At 28.5% G+C, this 22,008-nt stretch overlaps 6 protein-coding genes across 11 annotated transcripts in view; 4 read left to right on the top strand and 2 right to left on the bottom strand.

Moving 5' to 3' along the window:
- The first annotated feature begins 30 nt into the window (after positions 1-30).
- Positions 31-5,000, top strand: LOC100645372 (UDP-N-acetylglucosamine--dolichyl-phosphate N-acetylglucosaminephosphotransferase). Of its 2 annotated transcripts, XM_003396120.3 has the most exons (7): positions 31-220; positions 326-440; positions 542-987; positions 3,943-4,131; positions 4,204-4,274; positions 4,353-4,516; positions 4,709-5,000. In XM_003396120.3, exons 1-7 carry the CDS (start codon positions 42-44, stop codon positions 4,772-4,774), a joined length of 1,230 nt encoding a protein of 409 aa, XP_003396168.1. In that variant the 5' UTR covers positions 31-41; the 3' UTR covers positions 4,775-5,000. The 2 variants fall into 2 exon arrangements, with proteins under 2 accessions (XP_003396168.1, XP_012164793.1); XM_012309403.3 differs by lacking the exon at positions 4,709-5,000 and having other exon boundaries at positions 4,204-4,270; positions 4,353-4,504.
- On the bottom strand, positions 1,085-3,503 carry LOC100645675 (beta-1,4-mannosyl-glycoprotein 4-beta-N-acetylglucosaminyltransferase). 3 transcript variants are annotated; one of them, XM_003396123.4, is made up of 3 exons: positions 3,023-3,503; positions 2,454-2,743; positions 1,085-2,361 (listed from the first exon to the last, which is right to left on the bottom strand). In XM_003396123.4, exons 2-3 carry the CDS (start codon positions 2,610-2,612, stop codon positions 1,234-1,236), a joined length of 1,287 nt encoding a protein of 428 aa, XP_003396171.1. In that variant the 5' UTR covers positions 2,613-2,743; positions 3,023-3,503; the 3' UTR covers positions 1,085-1,233. The 3 variants fall into 3 exon arrangements, with proteins under 3 accessions (XP_003396171.1, XP_048262812.1, XP_048262811.1); XM_048406855.1 differs by having other exon boundaries at positions 2,454-2,694; XM_048406854.1 differs by having other exon boundaries at positions 2,454-3,503.
- A 123-nt stretch (positions 5,001-5,123) lies between the features above and the next one.
- On the bottom strand, positions 5,124-8,794 carry LOC100645004 (mitochondrial import receptor subunit TOM70). Its single transcript, XM_003396117.4, has 8 exons — positions 8,351-8,794; positions 7,779-7,952; positions 7,493-7,700; positions 7,264-7,405; positions 6,809-7,160; positions 6,434-6,658; positions 6,127-6,347; positions 5,124-6,007 (listed from the first exon to the last, which is right to left on the bottom strand). The coding sequence occupies exons 1-8, from the start codon at positions 8,591-8,593 to the stop codon at positions 5,842-5,844; spliced, it is 1,731 nt and encodes a 576-aa protein (XP_003396165.1). The 5' UTR covers positions 8,594-8,794; the 3' UTR covers positions 5,124-5,841.
- An 835-nt stretch (positions 8,795-9,629) lies between these two features.
- On the top strand, positions 9,630-14,695 carry LOC100644801 (TBC1 domain family member 23). The gene is made up of 9 exons (XM_012309399.3): positions 9,630-9,903; positions 10,398-10,618; positions 10,694-10,898; positions 10,989-11,225; positions 11,296-11,671; positions 11,736-11,949; positions 12,017-12,328; positions 12,680-12,812; positions 12,880-14,695. Exons 1-9 carry the CDS (start codon positions 9,875-9,877, stop codon positions 13,151-13,153), a joined length of 2,001 nt encoding a protein of 666 aa, XP_012164789.1. The 5' UTR covers positions 9,630-9,874; the 3' UTR covers positions 13,154-14,695.
- Positions 14,696-15,073: 378 nt separating this feature from the next.
- On the top strand, positions 15,074-17,537 carry LOC100644677 (UDP-galactose transporter senju). 2 transcript variants are annotated; one of them, XM_012309398.3, is made up of 6 exons: positions 15,074-15,707; positions 15,786-15,900; positions 15,972-16,018; positions 16,373-16,512; positions 16,587-16,742; positions 16,821-17,537. In XM_012309398.3, exons 1-6 carry the CDS (start codon positions 15,647-15,649, stop codon positions 17,292-17,294), a joined length of 993 nt encoding a protein of 330 aa, XP_012164788.1. In that variant the 5' UTR covers positions 15,074-15,646; the 3' UTR covers positions 17,295-17,537. The 2 variants fall into 2 exon arrangements, with proteins under 2 accessions (XP_012164788.1, XP_003396162.1); XM_003396114.4 differs by having other exon boundaries at positions 15,078-15,431.
- An 869-nt stretch (positions 17,538-18,406) lies between these two features.
- Positions 18,407-22,008, top strand: part of LOC100644438 — a 29,822-nt gene continuing 26,220 nt past the window's right edge. For both annotated transcript variants that reach the window (XM_048406840.1, XM_012309397.3), the window contains exons 1-2: positions 18,407-18,626; positions 21,355-21,691. In XM_048406840.1, the coding sequence (XP_048262797.1) occupies positions 21,461-21,691 (231 nt within the window). In that variant the 5' untranslated portion in view covers positions 18,407-18,626; positions 21,355-21,460. The remainder of the gene's footprint in view (positions 18,627-21,354; positions 21,692-22,008) is intronic.

Below are 22,008 nucleotides of genomic sequence, written 5' to 3'. Positions count from 1 at the left end.
ACATATGATTCGTTTTATGTTGTTTTCGTACGATCTTCAAAATGTTGAATGTGATATACAATGAAAACAGTTGGAAATTTATTTTCCCAATTTTAATAAATTTCGCGATGTCGATTACTGTGTACTTTTTAACTATACGTTTAATACCGAAGATAAAAGATATGTTTGTCAAAGCTAACCTATACGGTATTGATATGAATAAGAAGAGTGGTGAAAAAGTGTGAGTGAATTTTTCTTAGTCGCATAATTTTTAGTAGCCTCTTCATTTCTTCTGATGGGCACTAATTTCGCTACAGGTAATTTGCACATGTCAATTTTTTTACAGGCCCGAAGCTTTAGGTGTTGTCACTGGATGTCTTTTTCTTATAACGCTCTTTCTTTTTATTCCTGTACCATTTACAAACTATATTTTTAATGACATAAACTTCCCTCATAATGAGGTATGCAACAAACAATTTTCATTGGATGTCCATGTCTTATATGGAAAATTTAGTGTTAATTTTAATTAAATAAATGATAATATATCAAATTTCAATTACAGTTTATGGAGTTTTTGGCAGCTTTACTCTCAATTTGTTGTATGTTACTTTTGGGGTTTGCTGATGATGTTTTAGACCTACGTTGGAGGCACAAATTATTATTACCTACTGTTGCTTCCTTACCACTTTTAATGGTGTATTACATTAATTTTAATTCTACATTAATTATTGTGCCAAAACCCTTAAGACCATGGTTTGGTCTTTCAGTGGATCTTTGGGTATTTTATTATTTATATATGGGGATGCTAGCAGTGTTTTGCACAAATGCTATAAACATATTAGCTGGTATAAATGGTTTAGAAGTTGGACAGAGCTTAGTAATTTCAATAAGCATTCTTTTGTTTAATATAATAGAGCTATCAGGAGATCTGTGGAAAGCACATCAATTTTCATTGTATTTCATGCTTCCATATATAGCAACATCATTGGGCTTACTAAAATTTAATTGGTAAGTTATATATAAAATAGGTAAATAATAATGTGTAAATTAAATTCTTCGGTAATATATAAAATGATATTTAAATAAGAAAAAGTAATTACAACTGTTTTCTTTATAAGTTATATGTATATAAATCATTTAACATTCACAATTCATTCAACATATTATTTTGGTATATAAATTCAGTACAATATTATATAGTTTACATTGAGTATTGAGTATGAGTTAATATCACAGTCAGGTGTGACCAATATGTCAATAATAGTCTAATTTAGCATAGAAATTTTCTACTAGCCAGTCGTATTTCCATGTATTATTAAGTATTGTTTCAGGCGCAAAATAGAGGTCCTGAGATTTAGAGACTCTTAAGAGATTAGTTTTTCCATCTAACCATAATCCACTTCCTATTAGATCCTCGATGAACGGTACGTCGATAGTTTTTTCTATTTGAATTTCTTTGGATTTAACTTTATTATGCAAATTAGTTATAATATTTGCAGGTGCCTGACATAGGTAACAGTACCATCCTCCATAATGATTTAAATCTCCTATTACTAGGCCTAGGCTATCTCTTTCACTCAAATCTCCTTCCAGTTGTTCTAACATAATAGAATTTGATTGATAAGCTTCACGCATTAATCCAATTGTACACGCACCAACTGTTATCGTTGTCTTAAGTGGATGTTGCCAGAAGAATCCATAAACAGACCATCTTAATCTAAAACCAATAGGTTGTGGCCATCCATTATATACTTTGAGGAACATTAATGCCCTGGAGTTTAATATTTGTTCTGGTTCAGTCGTTATATAAATATCATCATCCCTTAAATTTCGTACTACAGTCTTCAGCTTGTCCCAAATGTATTTAGATACTATTCTCGATGGTTTGTGCATCTTTGTTGCTATATTAATATATAAAATTTTCTTTTGTTTCTGTTGTAATAAACCTTTAAATAGCTTATGATGAAAATTATCCTCTGCATTACTGAAATCACAGATTACAAAAAGATCCACTACATTGTATAGTTCTTCTACTATCACTTCTGCAATTGCTGAGTTATGTTCATGTAGAAAAAATGTATGAATAATACGTCTAGCAATTTTACGATGCTTTAGATTAACATTTTGCTTTGATGCCATGATTGCTCTCCAGACGACTTCTGGTTGACCACAGTCAGAGCCATGCCACCCATGAATACAAATACATTTCTGAAGGTCTTCGCTACTTCTCATTTTTTGATCATCCACTCCATGTTTCCAACATATTGTATGATTGTATACTTCAAACAGAGTGAAAGTCTTGATCTCATTTAGTACTACTTCTTCATTGATTGTCTGGTAGATGGGAAACTTTTTATGAATAGTTAGTCGAATTTTTGGTTCCTGAAATTTAATATATGCTTAAAATTTTTGTTAGACTTAAAAATAACATATAAAATAACTTAATAACTAACATATAAAATAGAACAACTTACCTGTTGTTCTTCGAATTTTACAAATGTAACTGAGGTATGAGTTGTAGACATAGTTAATTCAGAAGGTGGAGTTGTAGCCACATAAATCATAACAATCAGTACTTGGAGAACTAATAATGTATATAGTAAGGCCAGTTTCCCATCTAGGCGGGGCTGCATGGCACTATTTTTTGCTTTAATTTTGTTAATTTTTCATCTTACACCTTCTAGGAATTTTACTTTAATCATAACATTTTCGTTGCTAAAAAGGCCCATCCATAAGCATGTATACAGTCAATGTACGTATAAGTCTATGAAATGAAGTTTTAACTTGATGATACATTGTATACCAATGATAGTTTACATTTTTTTTTTTTATATTTAACAACCGATATTTAGCACTTAGAAATCATGTTTAAAATATAAAAAGAGTAAAAAATTTATTGCCAGATTTTATTTAAAAATTTCTTTTACATATAAAGAGCAATTTTTGTCATATGTTGATAAATTTCGGCTATTAATTACAACGTTAAATAATGTTCAACGAGGTTTCTGATACAAAGTATACATAATTCGTATACGAAACTCACAATATAGTCTGACGCAAATGATGATGTGAATGCCTTCGCGTCGTGACGTTTAAATCGAGATGTCACCGCTCCCCGACGTGCCATTTAATTTTAAATGGCCTCAATCATTCATTGACAACTTCTTCAACAAATAGAACAACGTTTCCTAGCCAACTTTTTGTATTTTACTGATCGTACAATCGTTCGCATCATAATGCCACATATTTTCACCTCCCCCGACTGATTGAATTTGTTATTGAAAGATATTCCGCCGTTCCATTAGCATCCACAAGAAGTATTCCTGGACCGCCTGCCGAAAGGAGTGTAACCAGTTGGAAAACCACGCCCGAATGCTTCCTTGTACTCAACCTCTTTTACCTTACTTCCGTATCAAGCGCGGTCGTAACTTCACTCAAGGCGCACGCGTCTCCAAGTATCAATTAATTAATCAGAAAGATTTATTATTCGCAGAAATACGAATAACGAACGAAAGAAGATAGAAAATAGAAATTAATTTTGGATCGAATATATTTAAGCAGAATTTTTTGTATAACTTTTAGATACTTAATATTAGTTATTTAATTTCTTTGTGTCTTTTGAAAATAAATATTTTATGTACAATAAATGATAATATTGTATTGATATGATAATAATATATTGTATTGAATTCAATTTATATTTAGGAATTTCAGTGTACTTTAGAAATATCTAATTTTAGAATTTCTATAATTTATTTATGGAATTTATTTTTTATTTAATCTTTTTGTTTTCTTTAAAGAGATATATGTTATTTAAAATGCTATTCTTACTCTTTTCTTTTAGTCTGTTAGAAGAAATTACCATTTTTTATTTTTTATTTCACTTTAATAATAAATAGTAGTACATAATGTGACAATACACAATAAAATTAATTTTTTAAAGATTTCATCTTTTTGTTCAAGGTACCCAGCACAGGTATTTGTGGGTGATACTTTTTGTTATTTATCTGGAATGACATTTGCTGTTGTTGGTATAATTGGACATTTCAGTAAAACAACTTTATTATTTTTTATTCCACAAATAATTAACTTTCTTTATAGTGTACCACAATTATTTCATTTGATACCATGTCCTAGACATAGATTGCCAAAGTAGGTTTCAAAAAATCAACTATTTTTTTGTATTATTTTTTATGAGGTATTACATATACAATTTATTTGCAGATACAATAAAGAAACTGATAAGTTAGATATTAGTACTACAGTATTCAATAAAAAGGATATTGGCTCTGTGGGTATGAAAATATATGTTTTATATACATATATATTAATATGAGTTTAATTTAACAAATTTAAACGAATTTCTTTCATAGGTAAATTCATAGCATGGATATTTAGGAAACTAAATATAATAAAATGGCAAGAAGATGATCAAGGTATTGTTACTTGTAATAATTTGACACTAATTAATTTCGTGCTTATTAATACTGGTCCAATGAATGAACCTACACTTACATTGATTTTGTTGCTAATTCAGGTAAGACATTAATATTTTATGCCTGAAGCTTAACAAAATAGTTTCTGATAGTTTCTTAAATATTCTTAGTTTCCTACAGGAAATATGAAAATATCATATTTAATCTATTCATTTGTACAGAAGTGCAAATGCTTTGAATATTTGCCATTTACACAGTGAGTTCTAATACATCAAAATTTATTAATGTTTCAGGTTGTTAGCAGTTCATTAGCATTTCTCATAAGATATCCTCTTGCTTCGATTTTCTATGAGGTTTGAAAAAATACATATTTAGAAAGTACAAAGTTATTTTGTTTTTTCATATTGAAATAGTGTATCTGTTATATTAAACTTCTTTTATAGAAGAATTTTCCAATATAAATGTACTTTCATACTTTGTAATTATTATTACTTAATGTATATTTATTAACAGCTTTGGATTATGTGAATATTATTTTGTTATACTATTATCAGGAAATAAAATGTTCCTTTATTTCTTGTAACATTTAATGATCTTTAATTATAAACATCACAATGAACTGGGAATTGGGTTAGAATAAAATAACCTTTATAACATTTGGAAAATAATATAACATATTAATATTTTTATATATAAATTATACATGACTTGATTAAAAATGTTTTATAAGCTTTATACACAAAATAATACAAAATACAGTTTTTTTTATCATGATTATGAGATTTGTTAAACTATTATAAATTATTATTAAATTATGCAAGTTTTCAATTGCTTTTTATCTTTCTCTCTCTATCTTTCGCGCGCGCTCACAGTAGCAGTTACACGTATAAAATATACTTTTCTAAATATAGCAAAGAATTTTTAGGACACTTAAGTAATCTAAACACAATTAATTACGAAAAATTCGTGAAACAGACGAATAACGCAAATGGTATATAAGTTTTTGTTACAAAAATTCTAAATCAGCGATTATGGCAATAATAGGCGTTTTATCTTTTGTAGTATCTTAGATATAATGAAAACAAATTAAATATTTCGTAAATGCAACTTTCAAAAGTCTTATTTATAGAAACTATTGGCAAAAGATATTATAATAAAGTAATTACAAAATAACCATGATCGATTCTTATTATATACTTGAAATTTTCATAGAATAGGTAAGTTTATGAATCGAATAATGAACGAATACACATGTGTATAGTTGCAAAATCAATGAATGATTCTATTATTGCAGAACTTCTATTAAAACCCTGTACAAAATTATGTTCATATTGCGTATATGAAACTTGATTCTTTAATTCTGGTAACCACATATATTTCTAATTTGAAATTTTGAATTTAATCAGAATAGATTTATAAAAACTTATTAAATATTCTGGAAATTCATCATTACATCAGAACCTAATCTTTCTTTTAGTGTGAGCCGTGTTTTTGCGGCGTTTCTCAAACTGAATATATGTGTAAGTTCCATAGCCGTGCGACCTAATGTTAAGGCCTTATCAAATAGTTTTATCGCTTCCTCTACGTTTCCTCTATTAAGAAATTGAAATTATGTTTCAGATTAATATATAAAAGTTGCTATTACATGCTACTTATCTATTTACACTTATCTACCAAAAGAAGAGATATGTATTTCTAAATCTCAATTTACCTTTGAACTTCAATCGTTCCCAAAGTTTCATATCCATATTCACACTTATCATCCATCTCCAATGCTTTATTAATATATTCTATAGCTTTCTCAACATTACCATGCCATTGTAGTTGTAATAAACCTCTATGTACATATACTGTAGCATTAATTGGATCTTTTTCAATTGCTTTAGCAAAGTAAGTGTCTGCTTTCTGATATTCTTGTAATTCCGTTAACATCTACATCATAAGACATCCGGCAAAATATAGTGAATTTCTATATAATTTAGTAGTGATTTTAGAATATTTAGAATACTTATTTATACCTGGGCATAGAGAGTGTAACATTCTGAGCAGTTTGGGAATTTCTCAAAGGCAGCTTCAAAATTTCTCATGGCTTCTTCTACCATTTCTTTACTTCTCTCTACTATTCCATAACGATAATCCGCGTAACATTTTTGTGCATATCCTACTCCAAAGTCAGGATTGAATTCAACAGCCTTTGTGAAATCTTCTCTGGCTTCATGTATCTTTTCCATAATTAAATTTACCTACAATCGAATAATACATCTTTTTTAATTATCATATTACAATGCAATAGTAGTACTGTCATATTTACAATTTTGTTTATTTGTTTCACTTAATTATGTATATTTAACAGATTTTTTAAATATTTCATAGAAAATTATAAAAATTGATACATGTCCTCTATGATGATAAACATCGCCACACTCAGGATCAAGTCCGGCAGCAGTTTCAAAATCACAAAAGCACTTGTCTGGATTTTCTAATTGCATAAATAAGGTAGCTCTCTTTATTAAGACATTCACTTTTATGTCTTTTGAAACACTCTCATCGTTTATAATTGTTTCAAAATCTTCAATTGAAGCATCGTGTTGTCCTAATAACATGTAAAATGTAGCTCGTAAGAGTAATACTTTTATTTTATGTGGCAATGTATTTGGATCAGAACTGTTGATTTCTTCAGTACAGATTGGTATTATATCTTCATACTTTTGTTCTTTTACACATTGTAAAGCTTTAGCAAAACCCCTAAAGCACAACACACAATCACCAAATACAAACATATAAAATTTTAGTTATATAAATTAGTAATAATTAAGCAAATTAAAGTGAAAATAATATGAATATTTACGGCGATATATCACTATAATCAGTATCTTGAAGCATTGAAAAAACAGGATCCTTGTGGAAAGTAATAATATATGTTTTAATGAAATATTTACTAGGCATAACTAATTTCTTGTTTGCCAAATATTCTGTTGCATGTTGTCTACCTAAAAGAAATTTCAAATTCATATCTCTATTTATATTTTACCTAAGTCTGTTTAATGCCATAACCTCATATTACATGTACAATTTACCTAATTGTTTTAAAACTCTATCTGCCATCATCATTGCAGTTTGATTTGAAAAATTTTCCAAAATACAAGCAGCAGTGACATCCTCTAGAGCTGATTTTAATTCATTGGAATATTCCATTGCTCTTGCTCGACGTAGTAATGCCTTTGCATACCTTGGATTTAATTCTAAGGCTTTTGTACAATCTTCTTTTACGCTACTATATTTTTTCTATAACATGTCATTAGTAATATATAATTTAAACTAACATTGATGTCAATATTGTAACATCTGTGAATAATAAATTACCAGTTGTTCATAGGCAGCTGCTCTATTCTGATAAAAAGTAGCTATAGCTTCTGAATTCTCTTGTGGACAAGTTTCAATTGCGTTATTGTAGTAACTTATTGCCTCGTCGTATTTTCCTATTTTGAATTGCTCATTCCCTAGATTTTTTAATTTCTGAGCTTTTTCCAATGCAGTCTACAATGATATACCTTTGTTTAGTATACAAGATGTATAATAATAATTTATCTTTATAAGTTATTCAACATCTTAACTCACTGTGAGCGATTTAATAAATCAGAAATTAATATGAATAATAGTAAATAGTCTAGTCTAGTAAATAGTAATAGTCTATAGTAAATAGTCTATTTATGCAAAATCATATTTTTATAAAACTAAATATTTTCATAATTAAAGAAATAGAAGTTAAAAGAGATTTGTTTCCTATTATCTATTAAATATCAAGCACTTTACATATTTTATGTTTCATTGTATTATGTACATTTCTGCACATTTAGATTCCCTATAAACGCATAAACATTCACCATCTATTGATAAAACAAAAATGAAAATGTAATAATCAAAATGTTCCTAACCTCCGCATCATTGGTGCTTTTTGGTGGATTCTCTGTGTCGATTGATATTTGTTTATCGGCGCATGCCGTGCCATTTTTCTTCAAGTTGTTTTTCAATTTACCGCAACTGGGCTTCGATGACGGTTTAGAGTTTTTGAAATACATGTAACCAAGACCCAACGCTACCGGCGCCGCAACAACCAAAGCGAGTTGCCATTTTGGCAGCGGACTACCGGCCACGCTCGCGCTACTTGCTCCCGTCATTTTGTCGCGAATTTCTCGCTATCCTCAAGTGTCAAGGATTTCTCTCGATTTCACCTTGCTCTTCTAATCTCACCGATGTAAAAACGAACAGTGAGAACTAATATAAAGTCGAGCGACCATGCGGAGAGATCACTATAGGCATTTGCAGACGAATCCTCGAAGAAACGAATCGTTTAGTACACATTTTCGCCGCTGTGTGAATCTAGCGCTAAATGTTATCAACGGTTGCAGTCACAAAGTACCCGTGTATACGACCGTGGTAATATTGTATGTATTAAGGCCGATATACATACTCGTACAACGTTGAATTTTAACAATTTCTCATTTTACCATTGAATTATAGTTGAAAATGATCATTGTTCTGTTTTCAGTGACTCATGAAGGTATTCAAACACTTGTAGAAACCTTTTATAAATTATATATATTATATAATATATATATGTGTTATACGAAACATAACAAAATTTCATTAACATTATAAACAGTAGTAATGAAACCTAACTATTATTATGAATATATTAATAAAATTTGAAACCGATTTTAAAATGTATATATAGAATATACGGTATAATTATGATAATTGGATCTCATTACAGCGATAATGAAATTTCAAAATGTTTTGTATAACGCATATACATATGGTATGGTTTCTACGGTAAATGTTTAAATACTTTTCAAGTTAATGTATATATCGTATAAGAATGGATTATCATTTTCCTTGGTATACTATTACTATACAAACATTTCGTAATACGATCGCAATAGATTAGATTAAATCAATGATATAAGGTTCTAAAATAACGTTTTTTTTATTAAAGATTAAAAGGAGTAATGTTTATTTTATACAATATTGATTATTGATTAAAAATGGAATTTTACTTGTTACAAATAAACTTATGTTATAAACAAATATATCCATATTGTATAATTTATTATATCATTAAATCCATTATTATATATAAATAAATGTATTATTATGAAAATAAATTCTTTCTAATATATGTAAAACAGGATGATTAAATATTCGCGCGTTTTGTTACACATATAACAATTTTATCTAAAAGATGGCAACGATTTGTCAACAAGAGCGAACTTTCGTCTGTGTTATCTATAGATCGTTGAATTTTAAACAGAACGTAAACCATAAGAAATGTGATGAAAATTGTAAAACTCGACGAAGAATGCTAACTGATAGAAAAAGTTTATTCTCCTGTAGAAAATTGTAATTTATATCGAATCCACGATTTTGCACACTACGATACAAGTGTGACGTTTACCAAAATGGCACTACAAGAAGATGAAAACACCTGGTGAGCTAATTTTCAAATATCTTTATATTTTTCAAACGAGAAGGAATTCTTTATTTCAATAAACATGAATTTTAGTCGTTCGTTTCATCAATGAAATTTTCCAACTTATTTTTTTGCGATTTAATATCGATTGACGTCTTGCAGTACTTTTATCTTCTTACTTTCTTCTTATATTGAAAAGCAATACTAGCATACCAAAAATAAATAATTCTACGTATGATTATATGCAAATTTTACATATCATTCTGTTTAATAAATTTTTTCTTAATCCTTCCTGGTTAAAGAAAAAGTATGGTGGATACTTCTTTAAGCTTGTTCATATGTTTGCAAATGTTTATTAACTATCTTGTGAAAAAGTATATAAACATTTGTTATATATTGTAATATTTATATTATGTATCTTACACTTTATCGATACTAAAGAATAATAGCACAAAGTTGAACAAATTTTGTTTATTATAATAAATGAATTTAAATATGAGATAAACATTTAGGGTATTGGAGCTAGAAGCAGCTTTACTTGATACAGAAGCACCATCAGCATCCGACATATATGCAATTTGTAAGGGACAAGCTGTTCCTGCAAATTTAAGACATGATGTATGGCAAGCATGTTTAGATGTTATCGATCGGGGTAATCAATTAAGTCAATTTAATGAAGTTTTTGATTTACCAGAACAAAATATTATACGTGATGATTGTCAGCAATTGGTTGGTAAGTTATTTGCATACACATTATACGATTTATTTATATATATCTTTCTTATTATAGAATATATTTTTGTTGTAGCAAAACTAGGAAACGATGATGAAGACAAAGTTTCTGTTGTTTCTGATTTAGAGTCTATATTAACATTTTATTGTAAAAGTAAAGGGAAACAATATAAGAGAGGAAATGGCTGGATAGAGCTGTTGGGCCCCTTAATAGCTTTAAAACTTCCACGAAGTGCAACATATAATTTATTTGAAGCAATAATAGACTTTTATATACCTAGGTATAATATTTCACAATTAATTCTCCTTTCTTCTACCATTGCTCTTTCCTTATCTTTCTTATAAGTAATGATATTATTTTATGCTTACAGAGGTGAAACATACAGTTCTGTATTAAGACTATTATTACTCTATCATGAACCAGAATTATGTTCTTTCTTGGATACGAAAAGAGTATCTCCTGATCAATATACTAAAGGATGGGTAACTACGCTATTTGCTGGCGTATGTTCATTGCCAGCTGTTTGTACAATGTGGGATCTATATTTCATGCAAGCTGATCCATTTTTTATGTTATTCCTTTCACTTATCATGGTAATAAATGCTAGGTAGGAGAATTACAAAACACTTCTTCCTAAAATGAAATTACTATGAAATTTACTATATTACTTTTTATAGGGAGCAAATCTTAAGTATGAAAGATAATGATAAACAAAGTATAATAGACGCGATTGCTGCTATGCCCTGTGCATTGGAAGCAGAAGATGTGACAGACTTTTGCTCTTTGGCACAGTATTATGCAATGAAGACGCCATCATCTTTTAAACAAGATTTATATCCTATTATATTTGGCGATGGTTTTGATGAAAAATGTATATCTCATGCGCTTTGCTTACCCGTATCAGCCCAAGAATTAGTTGAAAATTCTATCGAGAGTCCGTCCATACCTAATACCTCGGTTGAATCGGTCAAGTTCTTTTTAGTAGACTGTAGACCTGCTGAACAATACAATGCAGGACATTTACCAACTGCATTTCATCTAGATTGTAATTTGGTATGTTCTTTTTTGTCTTTTTTATATAGAGAAGTTCTTCTTAAATTTATAAATTTTATTTTAGATGCTTCAAGAACCTGCTGCTTTTGCCACAGCAGTACAAGGATTGTTGCAAGCACAACGCCAAGCATTAGCGGTTGGATCGCAAGCTGGTGGTGAACATCTTTGCTTTTTAGGAAGTGGTAGACAAGAGGAAGATCGTTACACGCATATGGTAGTTGCATCTTTTTTACAGAAACATACCCAATATGTTAGTATGGTCACATCAGGATATCAAGGTAGTTATTATATTATATTCATTTAAAATATTTGATTCAAAATAATTATTTTGCCGTATTATTTCAGCCATACACGAATACTTTGGTGATGAAGTCGTTTCTAGTCTTGTTGATCATAATTCACAGCACTGTTTAGTATGCAGTGCTAATATTTCGGAGACAAATTCGAATGAAACAAGCCCTGTGAAAGTTAAAAATAATAATTCCGATTTCTTTGGAAAAATTAAAAAAGTAAAGGGAAAATTATTCGATTATATCGTCAATCCGTCAGCAAGTATTCATAATAACATAGAAAATAGGAACGGCAAAGACTTGGATTTTGTTAAGCGACAAAAAAAGACAGGCCCTGTATTTAGTATAGATGATGATCAAGAATTGGGTACGTTCTTATTTGAATTCAGATATTCCTTAAATTGCACGCTTGATTGATTACTATTTCAAATTATTTTATACAAAACTCATGGTTTGAGCGAATATTTATGTTAAAGTATCAATTGTGAATAAAGAGCGATTTGTAGAATGCACGTGGAGAGATGCAATGTGAAATTTATAAGAGTTATGATATAATCGAGATTATTGAGAAGCAGTTAGTGTTAATCAAGAATCATACGAGAGTTATGCTTTATATCAGTGTTGTAGCATTGATGGGATAATGCAGTTTTATAATAAATTGCAAATACATCTTTATTTATTTATTTTATTAATATTCTATAATTATTATGTACCGCAGATATGACAATGACAAATAACGAAAGTGAAGAACCTATTGAAGTTGTATCTATCCAACAGTGGCTGAAGGATCCAAAATTGTTATATTCCTTTAAATGTCAAGAAGTGAAAGTCAATGGAGATCTTTGTGATAGGTGAATATTTAAATCAAAGTGTTAATTTATTTTGTTACTTAATATTAAAAAAAACATTTTTTTTCAGTATACTTTTGATTACTGATACTCACCTTATAGTACTTCGGGAAATACAAGAAAGGAAAGGTGCAGCACATGTAATTGTAAAACGTCCGTTGACGAGTGTCATAAAAATAACATCTAGAAGGAAACACTCGGATTTGATTACATTTAAATACGGTACAACGGAATATAACGATACGGTTATTTCAGATATGGATAAATTTCTTATTCCTAATGCGAGTGAGGCTACTAAATTGATCACGCAACAGATTTTAAAACAATTGGAAACATCAGATTGATATTGAGTACGCGCTGGTACGCGAGTGATGAAATTTTATTCGTTTTAAACAAATTTTATCGAGTGAATATCCGAAATGAAATTTTTTATTTGTTCGATCGGCTAGAATTTTCTTAATTAAATGGTACTACAAATACAACGTGTAATATTAGTATAATTAAAGAAAATAGTATGTGAAAGATTTTAACGATAAATCGAATGTTTCGTATATGAAACTATATAATGTACCATCGATAAAATGGCTAACACGATTTGTACTTGGTTTCTAAGATTTTGGTGGTTTATACTAAGTCATTACTTTTATCAGTTATATTTACGCTTACCATCTTTCTTCACGCATTTTCTTAATGTTCTCAAAAATATTTTACTTTCATAAAACTGCATTTTTCCTATTGCTTTTTGTAAGAATATCATATCAATATTAATAATATTTGATTTAGTATTTACTTTACATATGGCTAAACAGTGGCCTTACTATAAAAATGAATAGGAGAGGTAATGGACTCTGCAAATCATTGATGTGATTATCTACGATGGAGTGTAACGTGCCATGAATTAAAATATCATTGATTCCTTTACATAAATATGATTCGTAATGTGATACCAATGTTTATAGAAACGCGAAATAATTTATTTCTTTCCCTTACAGGACACTAAAAACTTTAAATCACAAGCTAATATGGCATTTCATGCATACATATATTACTACATAGTATCTGTATGTTATAATGAACTGATGATTGGTCCTAATGTAATACGATTCGAGAAACGTTAACAGAATGGTTATAATATTTGCATTTTATAGCATATAGTCTTGCACTAAATGTCTTTATAAAATATTTACAGAAGGTACAAAATATATTGAAAAGTAAACAGTTGTATCACTTTTACAGGCATACTTATTACACTGCCTGATTATATTTCGAAGAATTTTTAAAGTTTACGATTTATGATCTTTCGAACATATATCATACAAAAATCTTTCATAGCGAGATTTTTCTGTCTCTTTCTCTGAAATTTGTATTTAAAATATTAAGTATCTAATACGATTTTTTCCGAATTTATTGTTAAGACTATACTGGTAATAATATATCAATAGAAATCATCTTCATAATGAGTTTTCGTGCACACTGTTGCGTTGTCTTTCTGTAATGCGGGACAATATTGTTCGCAACATACGTTCATTTTTGTGTAAATTACGAACACACGTTTCAGTATGGTTCTAATTCCACCATTGTAGATTACAGAGATTATTTATGATGTACATTAGCGTCTATTCTACGTTTAAAGATTATAAAAACATAATTTAATGTATACTTAATAAAATTATTGAAACTTTTGATCTTGTAGATAATATATCAGCATTGTTAATATTTGTAACAATAGTATCTGTAACATATTTCTTGATACACAATAATGAATTCTATGTATAATAGAAACTTTTTCTATTTATGTGCTTCCACGACGGATGAAAAGCATGAATGGCGGGATAATTGTTACGTAAAAAATTATAGAAGTTTAATAAATTATAGTATATTGTAAAGCACTTTTTAAATGCAAATTTTCCATTCTATGTATGTAAATAAATTTTATGTAACGCATCAAGAATGAGTTTAAACGATAGATGTTTTCAAAAGATTGTAAAAATAAAATATGTAGTTATGATTATCTTTATGTATTATAAAAAATGATTTTCATTATATTTCAAATATCTCAATTTGTTTCGTAATCATCATTAATCGTTCATTTAACCTTGCAACATTTTCTGAATAATATAAAATATATTACCATCATAAATTTTATTATAAAAATAATATTTAATTAAATAAGAATTAATAAAGTTAAAAAATATAACAACTTTCTCTTTACTTCCTACGATAATCTTTTGCGTAGGAGTACACTTTAATATTCAATTAACAAATAAGGCAAAAGTTGGAGAATAATGAAACAATAATGAAGCATATTTTAGGAAAAGGACATTCTTATCATATAACAGATGTTATCTCTTTATATAACTTAAAATAAACAATTTTATAATTTGACGTATGTTTGACGCGATAAAACTATATCGTAAATCGTGATTCTTATCAGTTGTTAACAGACGCCCCGGCAACGAAGCAGTTAGCAATATATATATATATATATTTTACAAATGTTTTTAACGTAATAATATCTTATAATAGAGTTTATGATGGGAACCATCAATTGGGGTGAATTATTCCCAGGAAGATGGAGTCCTGTCATTTTTATTTCATACATGGCCCTGTTTGTGAACCAAGGTACATGAGTGTGGTTATGTTTCTCTATGTTTGTTTATATCTTTGCACATGATTTTACTTGTTACATGATTTTACTTGTTAATATTTGTCAAACAGAAACTACTCAGTGATAACAATACAAAAAGAAATTAGCATTAAACTATATAGTTATTTATGAACAACGTGTGCATTATTTTACCAGTTTTAGATATGATTTAAATGTTTTGTAGCATATAATGTTTAGTAGCATATGGTACAGATTACTGAAATTTCGTAACAATTTCTATGTGACATTTTGTAAATTTTCCCCATTGCTATCTTGTAAAAATTATTCTTTTAATGTATAAAATATTTGTAAAATTATTATTATCTTAGGTATTATTGTAACTTGGTCTCAAAGAGATGGTCACTATGAATATAATATTATTATGGTAGTATTGATGACAGAAATATTAAAGTTATTTACTTCTATAATACTCTACTGCAAAGAGTAAGTAAATAAATTAAATACTATATTTTGAAATTTCTATATAAGTACAAAACTTATTATTTTATCTTCAGCAATAGCTTTGGAAGTTTGTGCCAAGAAGTAACGGAAAATAAGAAAGGTAAATATTGTATATTATTTTGGACAATTCAATACATTAAAATAATTTAGTTATGCAGATAAAATTTTAATTTATTTCCTAAAATTGATAAACTATTTATAGCAAATTTTTGGCATACTTTGGTAGATGTAATTAAGGACTCAAAGTTATCATGTTGAGGTATTATATAAACAGAACACAAGATAAGATAAATTATTGATTCCAGTTTCATACACTTTTTGAAAACTAAATATTTCATAATATGATTATCGATTTAAATAAGTAGACTAAAATCTAAATATTCTTTAAGTATTCATTTAATTTGTGAAATTAATATAATAGAAAATAAAGTAAATTTAAATACTCTTATTCTAGTGCTATTGCTGTACATGATACCATCATTTTTGTATTGTTTATACAATAATCTGGCATTTATTAATTTGGCCATATTTGATCCAACAACTTACTATGTGTTGTTGCAATTTCGTGTTGTCATGACTGGAATTATTTTCCAGGTACATATCAGAAACTTTTGTTATAACTTACATTGGAGTGGAAAAAAGTATTTTCTAAAATATAGCTTTTTTAGGTCGTTTTTAACAAGAAATTATCATTGAAACAATGGTTTTCACTAGTATTATTGACTATTGGATGTATGGTGAAACATATGGAATTGGACTTTAGTGTCAATATATTTAATGCTAAAATTAATTTGAGTAGTAATATCATTTTAGTGTTTATACAGGTATGTATAGAATCATTAAGAAAAAATATTCTTTGATCCAGAAAATTTTAATAAGTTGTAATCTTTAAACTTTTTCAGACAATTTGCTCCTGCCTAGCTGGAGTTTACAATGAATATTTACTTAAAGAGCAAGGGGCAAACATCAATATTTTTGTACAAAATGTGTTTATGTATATTGATAGTATCTTTTGTAACCTTATAGTTTTTATATTATTTTTTATGTCAGCAAATAATGCCTCTAATATGTTGAACAATGCTGATCTTGGTATACTTATGCAACCAAAAATAATAATAATAATGCTGAATAATACAGCAATAGGAATTATCACAAGTTTTTTCTTGAAAAACTTGAACTCTATCTTAAAAACTTTCGCTAGTGCGTTAGAACTGATATTCACAGCGGTTTTGTGCTGGCTGATATTTAGTATTCCAATCCATTTAAATACCGTACTTTCGATCGCTATGGTAAGTTATGCAGTTATATTGTATTCGCAAAATCCAGTACAAAATACCTGGACCAAAGAACGAACGAAGGCTGATAACATAGTTTAGTAGAAGTCAATTAAAAACCTTCCTTAATTATATTCTGTACATGGATTTTTCCTGATGCAAACCTGTTACTTAAGTGTCTGTCCCATTATGCTTCATTGTATAGTTTTATGTATGTATAGATTTATAAATGTAATTAATTTGAAGAACTTTTATGTTAATAGGTATTAAAGGAAAGTGATTTGTTATAGAGATATGAATTATATTTCTTTCTTTTGTGTTAAATATTTATATTTTATACATGTATTTATGAATAGTTAATTCTAATTTTATAAAATATTACAATTCTTAATATTCCATGTGTAATTGTGTGGTTTAATTAGGTGGTTGAATCTTAATTGTGGAACTTAAAAAATTGTGTTATTATATATATAGTGAGTAACTGTATTATTAGGAAATAATATATAGATTATTATAAAAGTATTATTAATATATATTATTTGTAAAAAAAAATAATGATCGAATTATATTTGGAGTTTTATACCGTATTTAAAAGAATACAGTAATAGTTTCTTTTTTCGAAACTATTACATATTTCCTACATATATATAATAATAGTAATAAAGTAATTTATTTAAAACTGTTTATAATAGAATGTACTTGAGTAATAAAATTTATTAAGCAATACATATTTTTATATACGCATTATGTACAATTTCAAACCAAGAATTCTTCGATTTATCGAAATTCTATTTGGCGGGAAATTTGAATGGAATCAAACATCGACAAATTTTATTGTACATTATTAACCCTACTGTGATACTCGAAGTTTTGTATCCCAAACTTAATTTTGTTTTAAGAAACAGAAGATTTTTGATCTTTTAAGAAAATCTTTATCATACAGTGAAGATGGCGAATTATACATATTAATAACGATTTTTTCAGAAGCACCTCGAATTTGAGAAATTCATTAACCATTAAAAAGATAAAAACAGGATTAGATTAATAAAATAATCGAAAGGATACAACAGAGTCAATATCGACTAATGTAAATTACTTTTTCTAAGATTAGCTATTCTTGCAATTCCACCTATTGTATACATCTACAGAAGACCATTTTTCGAGAAGTGGGGAGTGGATGGTCGATATTACCTGCAAATCACCTTACTTTCGGAATAGAGTAGCGGTAGTCACATGTTGGCTGTTGTCACGTGAAGTCCGTATTGGATTTTTTCGATTGTCGCGCCGTTTGTAATGAAATGTGCATTCGAAACAGTACAAAAAACTTCAAACATAATATAATAAATTATAGCGTTACAGTTAAAAAAGTGTGAAATATGTTACTATAGTTAAAAAAGTTCTTGTCTCACTTATACACGAAGAGAGAAGTAAAAGGTAAGTAACATCATATTAATATAATTTTTGTAATATCGTTATTTGTAATTTAATGATTATAAATTGTATGTATCTGTTTTTAAAATATATTATCTATCTGCGTCTAAAATAGAGATTGTGTGTAGAAAAAATAGTTTTTATAATTGTTTTTCAAGGATTTTTGAATTATTTAATTATGGTGATTCATATAGAAAAAGTCTGATATTATTTATGGATTGAAGAAAATTGTTAAAATGATATTCTAAAGGCGTTATGAATGATGTTTTGTTAATTAATATATGAGTAAATGAGGGGTTACAGACTGTATTTTCATGCGCGATACTGTTTATATAAATCAACTTACATATTCTCGGGCACGTGACAATTTAGTGATACGTGATTGGTGCGATTAGAAAATCGCGCCAAGTCAACGATAAAATATTTTATTTTCTTTCTATAAATAAATACTTCAACAACATAAATTACCTTATATTAATTAAACTATTCAGGAAGAAGTGCATTCCTGACATAAATTGATCTGATATTAAAAATCACCATTCTAATATCCAAGAGGTTAATGACATTACACAAAGATTCTTATATATGTATTAGGTTTTATAATACGTTCGTTCATATTTCTTTAAAACAGTGCTAAAAATTATTATTTCTGTATAAAATCTACTTTATCAACGACGTATTGTTTTGCAAATGGATTAAGTAACGTATTTAATCTATGATTCCAAACTTTTCGTTCTTTCATCAAAAAGTTGTGTATTTTTAAATTAATTTATTGAATGATTATTTAACAATTAATATTTGCCAGTATGCCATTTCTTTCATTAAATGATGCAATAATAAGCAACACCTATTCATGCTACTTGTATATTTATCCATTGCAGCTAATATAAACAACTAATAAATATACTAATATAATATATTAAACGTGATTTAATCCACCATAACAGTGCATTTGTCAAAATTTTTGAGTCAGAAATCTCAACTGTAACCTGATGACGCAGGTTAATTCAGCAAACGTGCACATGAGAAAGAAGAAAAATAAATATATAAGGAAAAAATCACGGTTGACGCGAGGTTAAGTGCGCTGGAAAAGTATGTATGTATGTATCCTTTATTGCTGCAAGTGGACGGCCCCTTTCTTCTTTTGCGACTCCTCAAGACGCACGCACGTTTTCTTTGGATTATGCAATCGCTTTCGTGTGTACTAGTTTTATGCGGTGTTCGTGTCGCGAGATCCGATGATAAACTTTGCGACTTCGTCCCTTTATTTCTTTTTTAAAAAATATTTGCCACAGGGGCTGGGATAACGTGGCTCGTTGGCGTACTGTTACGAAACGAAAATCACACGGCTGATTTTTAACAACTAGGAACGTCACGTTTCTATGATTCATAAATACTGCGGAAATATTCGTGGAATTATAAAATTATTATAGATTTATATTGTAAAATTGTAATTTTATTGTAATTCTGCATAATATCTTTATTGTTTAAAGAAGATCATTATCGTAAATTTGACAAAAAATTAAATTTGAAAGTAATTCCCTCAAATTTATTCCATGTAACATTAAAATGATATTTAGACTTAATTGTATTTTATTATCATTGTTAAATTAATCAATTTTTAATAAGAAAAGTTTGATATATCTCGTAATGAATTATTGATTTTCTTATTAGAGAAAAGACAAGCGTTTTAATACACATTAAAGGAGTATCGATTAATAATAAAACTGATTTCGTGACTACGGTGATTGATTCTGCAACTGAAATCGGAAATGGGATGTATTAGCGGTTAACCGGTTAAAGCTTTACCAATGTCAATCATTTTATACATTCGTATGTAAGAATTGCTGCCGGAAGTGAAGGAAATATCCTTTAGTTTCTATTATGGAAATCAAGATCTACCGTTAAAATCGTTAAAATATTAATTGGTATTGAATGAATATTCGTAATAAGCCTGGATGAATTATTTGAAAACTATAAAAAATAAGACAATGATAAATAATAAAATAATGAAAAAAATGATAGATAGAATGATAGATAAAAAATATCAAATTATAATTTATTTTCTCAAACTTTTTATAATTTGAGGAATATAATTTATAAGAACATGTATACAGTATACTAGAGATTGAAAGTAAGGACGAGTTAACATAGTCTATGTTAGATGTGGATAATTTCTGCTTAGCCATTACGTGCGCACGTGGACTTACATATAATTCCGTGCTATATACTTTTAACTAATTCAAAGTTCTTGTAGGTCCAAGTATACTCAGTAAAAACATTTTTATTAGCTATTGTCAACGATGCAAGTGGATATATTGTATACGCATCTCGAGAAGGGAAACGATAGTTTTACACATCTGCTATAGTTGTATAATTCATTTACATATGTACAATTCCACTGCTTCTATTGTCGTGGTTTACAGAAAATTGTAATATTCAACAAAATTATATTACAAACAAGAATTATATATTTTGGACCGGAATGGATCATTAATATAAATTAATAATATTACTGGATAAATATTAATTCACATCTATCATTATGATTTCCACTTGATTTAAAAATGCTATTTAAAAATAATTTAAAAATTGATAAATGAATTTTAGAATATTATGTTGTAACATTTCATCATGCATATAGGTCATTGAATATATCGAACATCACAGGTGTACTAGCGTTACAGCGTTACTTGGCCCACAGTAAATATCTAACGAATCTGTCTATCAGGCCTGTCGTTTGCGTGACTCGATGAACGATCCAGAATCAGAAAAACAATCCTCATGGAAGACGATGAAGGACCCATGGTTTCCTTCAGACGAGACGTAACGGTGGTATGTCCAAGTGCCTGGAGTTTACTTTATCTATGACAGGATCGACGAATTCGGGGCCTCTGCAGCCCCAGAAGGATTCCTCGCCACTTCCGGCACGATCCTCTCCTCTCGATCTTTATTCAACACCTGAGAGCCCAACTCGTCGAGCTCACCGTCAACGACACTCTCGAAAGATGACATTGACCTCACCGAACGGCCAACCAATACAACTGACTCCTCTCTGGGAACACGTGGTTTGTATAGTTGTGCTATCTGATTAATGACTTCTGTATTTGATGGATTACCGATGAGCAACAGAGATTGGCGATGATGAAATAGAATTAATGAATGAATAAAGATATTTTCTGCCGAGAAAATTGGAGAAGAATTAGTTTACGAATGAAGACCATAGGGGAAAGCATGATAAGCAATTTAAAATTTAATTTTATCAAAAATTGCTGTAGTATTATATATATATTCTACATTATAAATTTTATAGATTCATTTATATGCCACATCTTTCGATTTAAAGAGATTTAAAAAATCAATAAAATTGTACTTGTCATCTTTT

The sequence above is a fragment of the Bombus terrestris genome, chromosome 6, assembly GCF_910591885.1.
Source record: "Bombus terrestris chromosome 6, iyBomTerr1.2, whole genome shotgun sequence".
NCBI classification, from domain to species: domain Eukaryota; kingdom Metazoa; phylum Arthropoda; class Insecta; order Hymenoptera; family Apidae; genus Bombus; species Bombus terrestris.
Note: the sequence above shows the minus strand (reverse complement) of the source record. Positions and strands in the feature narration are given on the sequence as shown.

Coding starts and splice junctions, on each gene's coding strand:
- LOC100645372 (XM_003396120.3), top strand. CDS start 42: ATGTTGAATGTGATATACAATGAAAACAGTTGGAAATTTATTTTCCCA. Junction 988..3,942: donor GGCTTACTAAAATTTAATTG/GTAAGTTATATA, acceptor TTTTTGTTCAAG/GTACCCAGCACAGGTATTTG. Junction 4,517..4,708: donor TGATTTTGTTGCTAATTCAG/GTAAGACATTAA, acceptor TTAATGTTTCAG/GTTGTTAGCAGTTCATTAGC.
- LOC100645675 (XM_048406854.1), bottom strand. CDS start 2,612: ATGCAGCCCCGCCTAGATGGGAAACTGGCCTTACTATATACATTATTA. Junction 2,362..2,453: donor TAAAATTCGAAGAACAACAG/GTAAGTTGTTCT, acceptor ATTAAATTTCAG/GAACCAAAAATTCGACTAAC.
- LOC100645004 (XM_003396117.4), bottom strand. CDS start 8,593: ATGACGGGAGCAAGTAGCGCGAGCGTGGCCGGTAGTCCGCTGCCAAAA. Junction 6,659..6,808: donor TTTATCATCATAGAGGACAT/GTATCAATTTTT, acceptor ATTCGATTGTAG/GTAAATTTAATTATGGAAAA. Junction 6,008..6,126: donor GGAACGATTGAAGTTCAAAG/GTAAATTGAGAT, acceptor ATTTCTTAATAG/AGGAAACGTAGAGGAAGCGA.
- LOC100644801 (XM_012309399.3), top strand. CDS start 9,875: ATGGCACTACAAGAAGATGAAAACACCTG. Junction 10,619..10,693: donor TGATTGTCAGCAATTGGTTG/GTAAGTTATTTG, acceptor TTTTTGTTGTAG/CAAAACTAGGAAACGATGAT. Junction 11,672..11,735: donor TTCATCTAGATTGTAATTTG/GTATGTTCTTTT, acceptor ATTTTATTTTAG/ATGCTTCAAGAACCTGCTGC.
- LOC100644677 (XM_003396114.4), top strand. CDS start 15,341: ATGATGGGAACCATCAATTGGGGTGAATTATTCCCAGGAAGATGGAGT. Junction 15,901..15,971: donor ATAATACTCTACTGCAAAGA/GTAAGTAAATAA, acceptor TTTTATCTTCAG/CAATAGCTTTGGAAGTTTGT. Junction 16,513..16,586: donor TGACTGGAATTATTTTCCAG/GTACATATCAGA, acceptor TAGCTTTTTTAG/GTCGTTTTTAACAAGAAATT.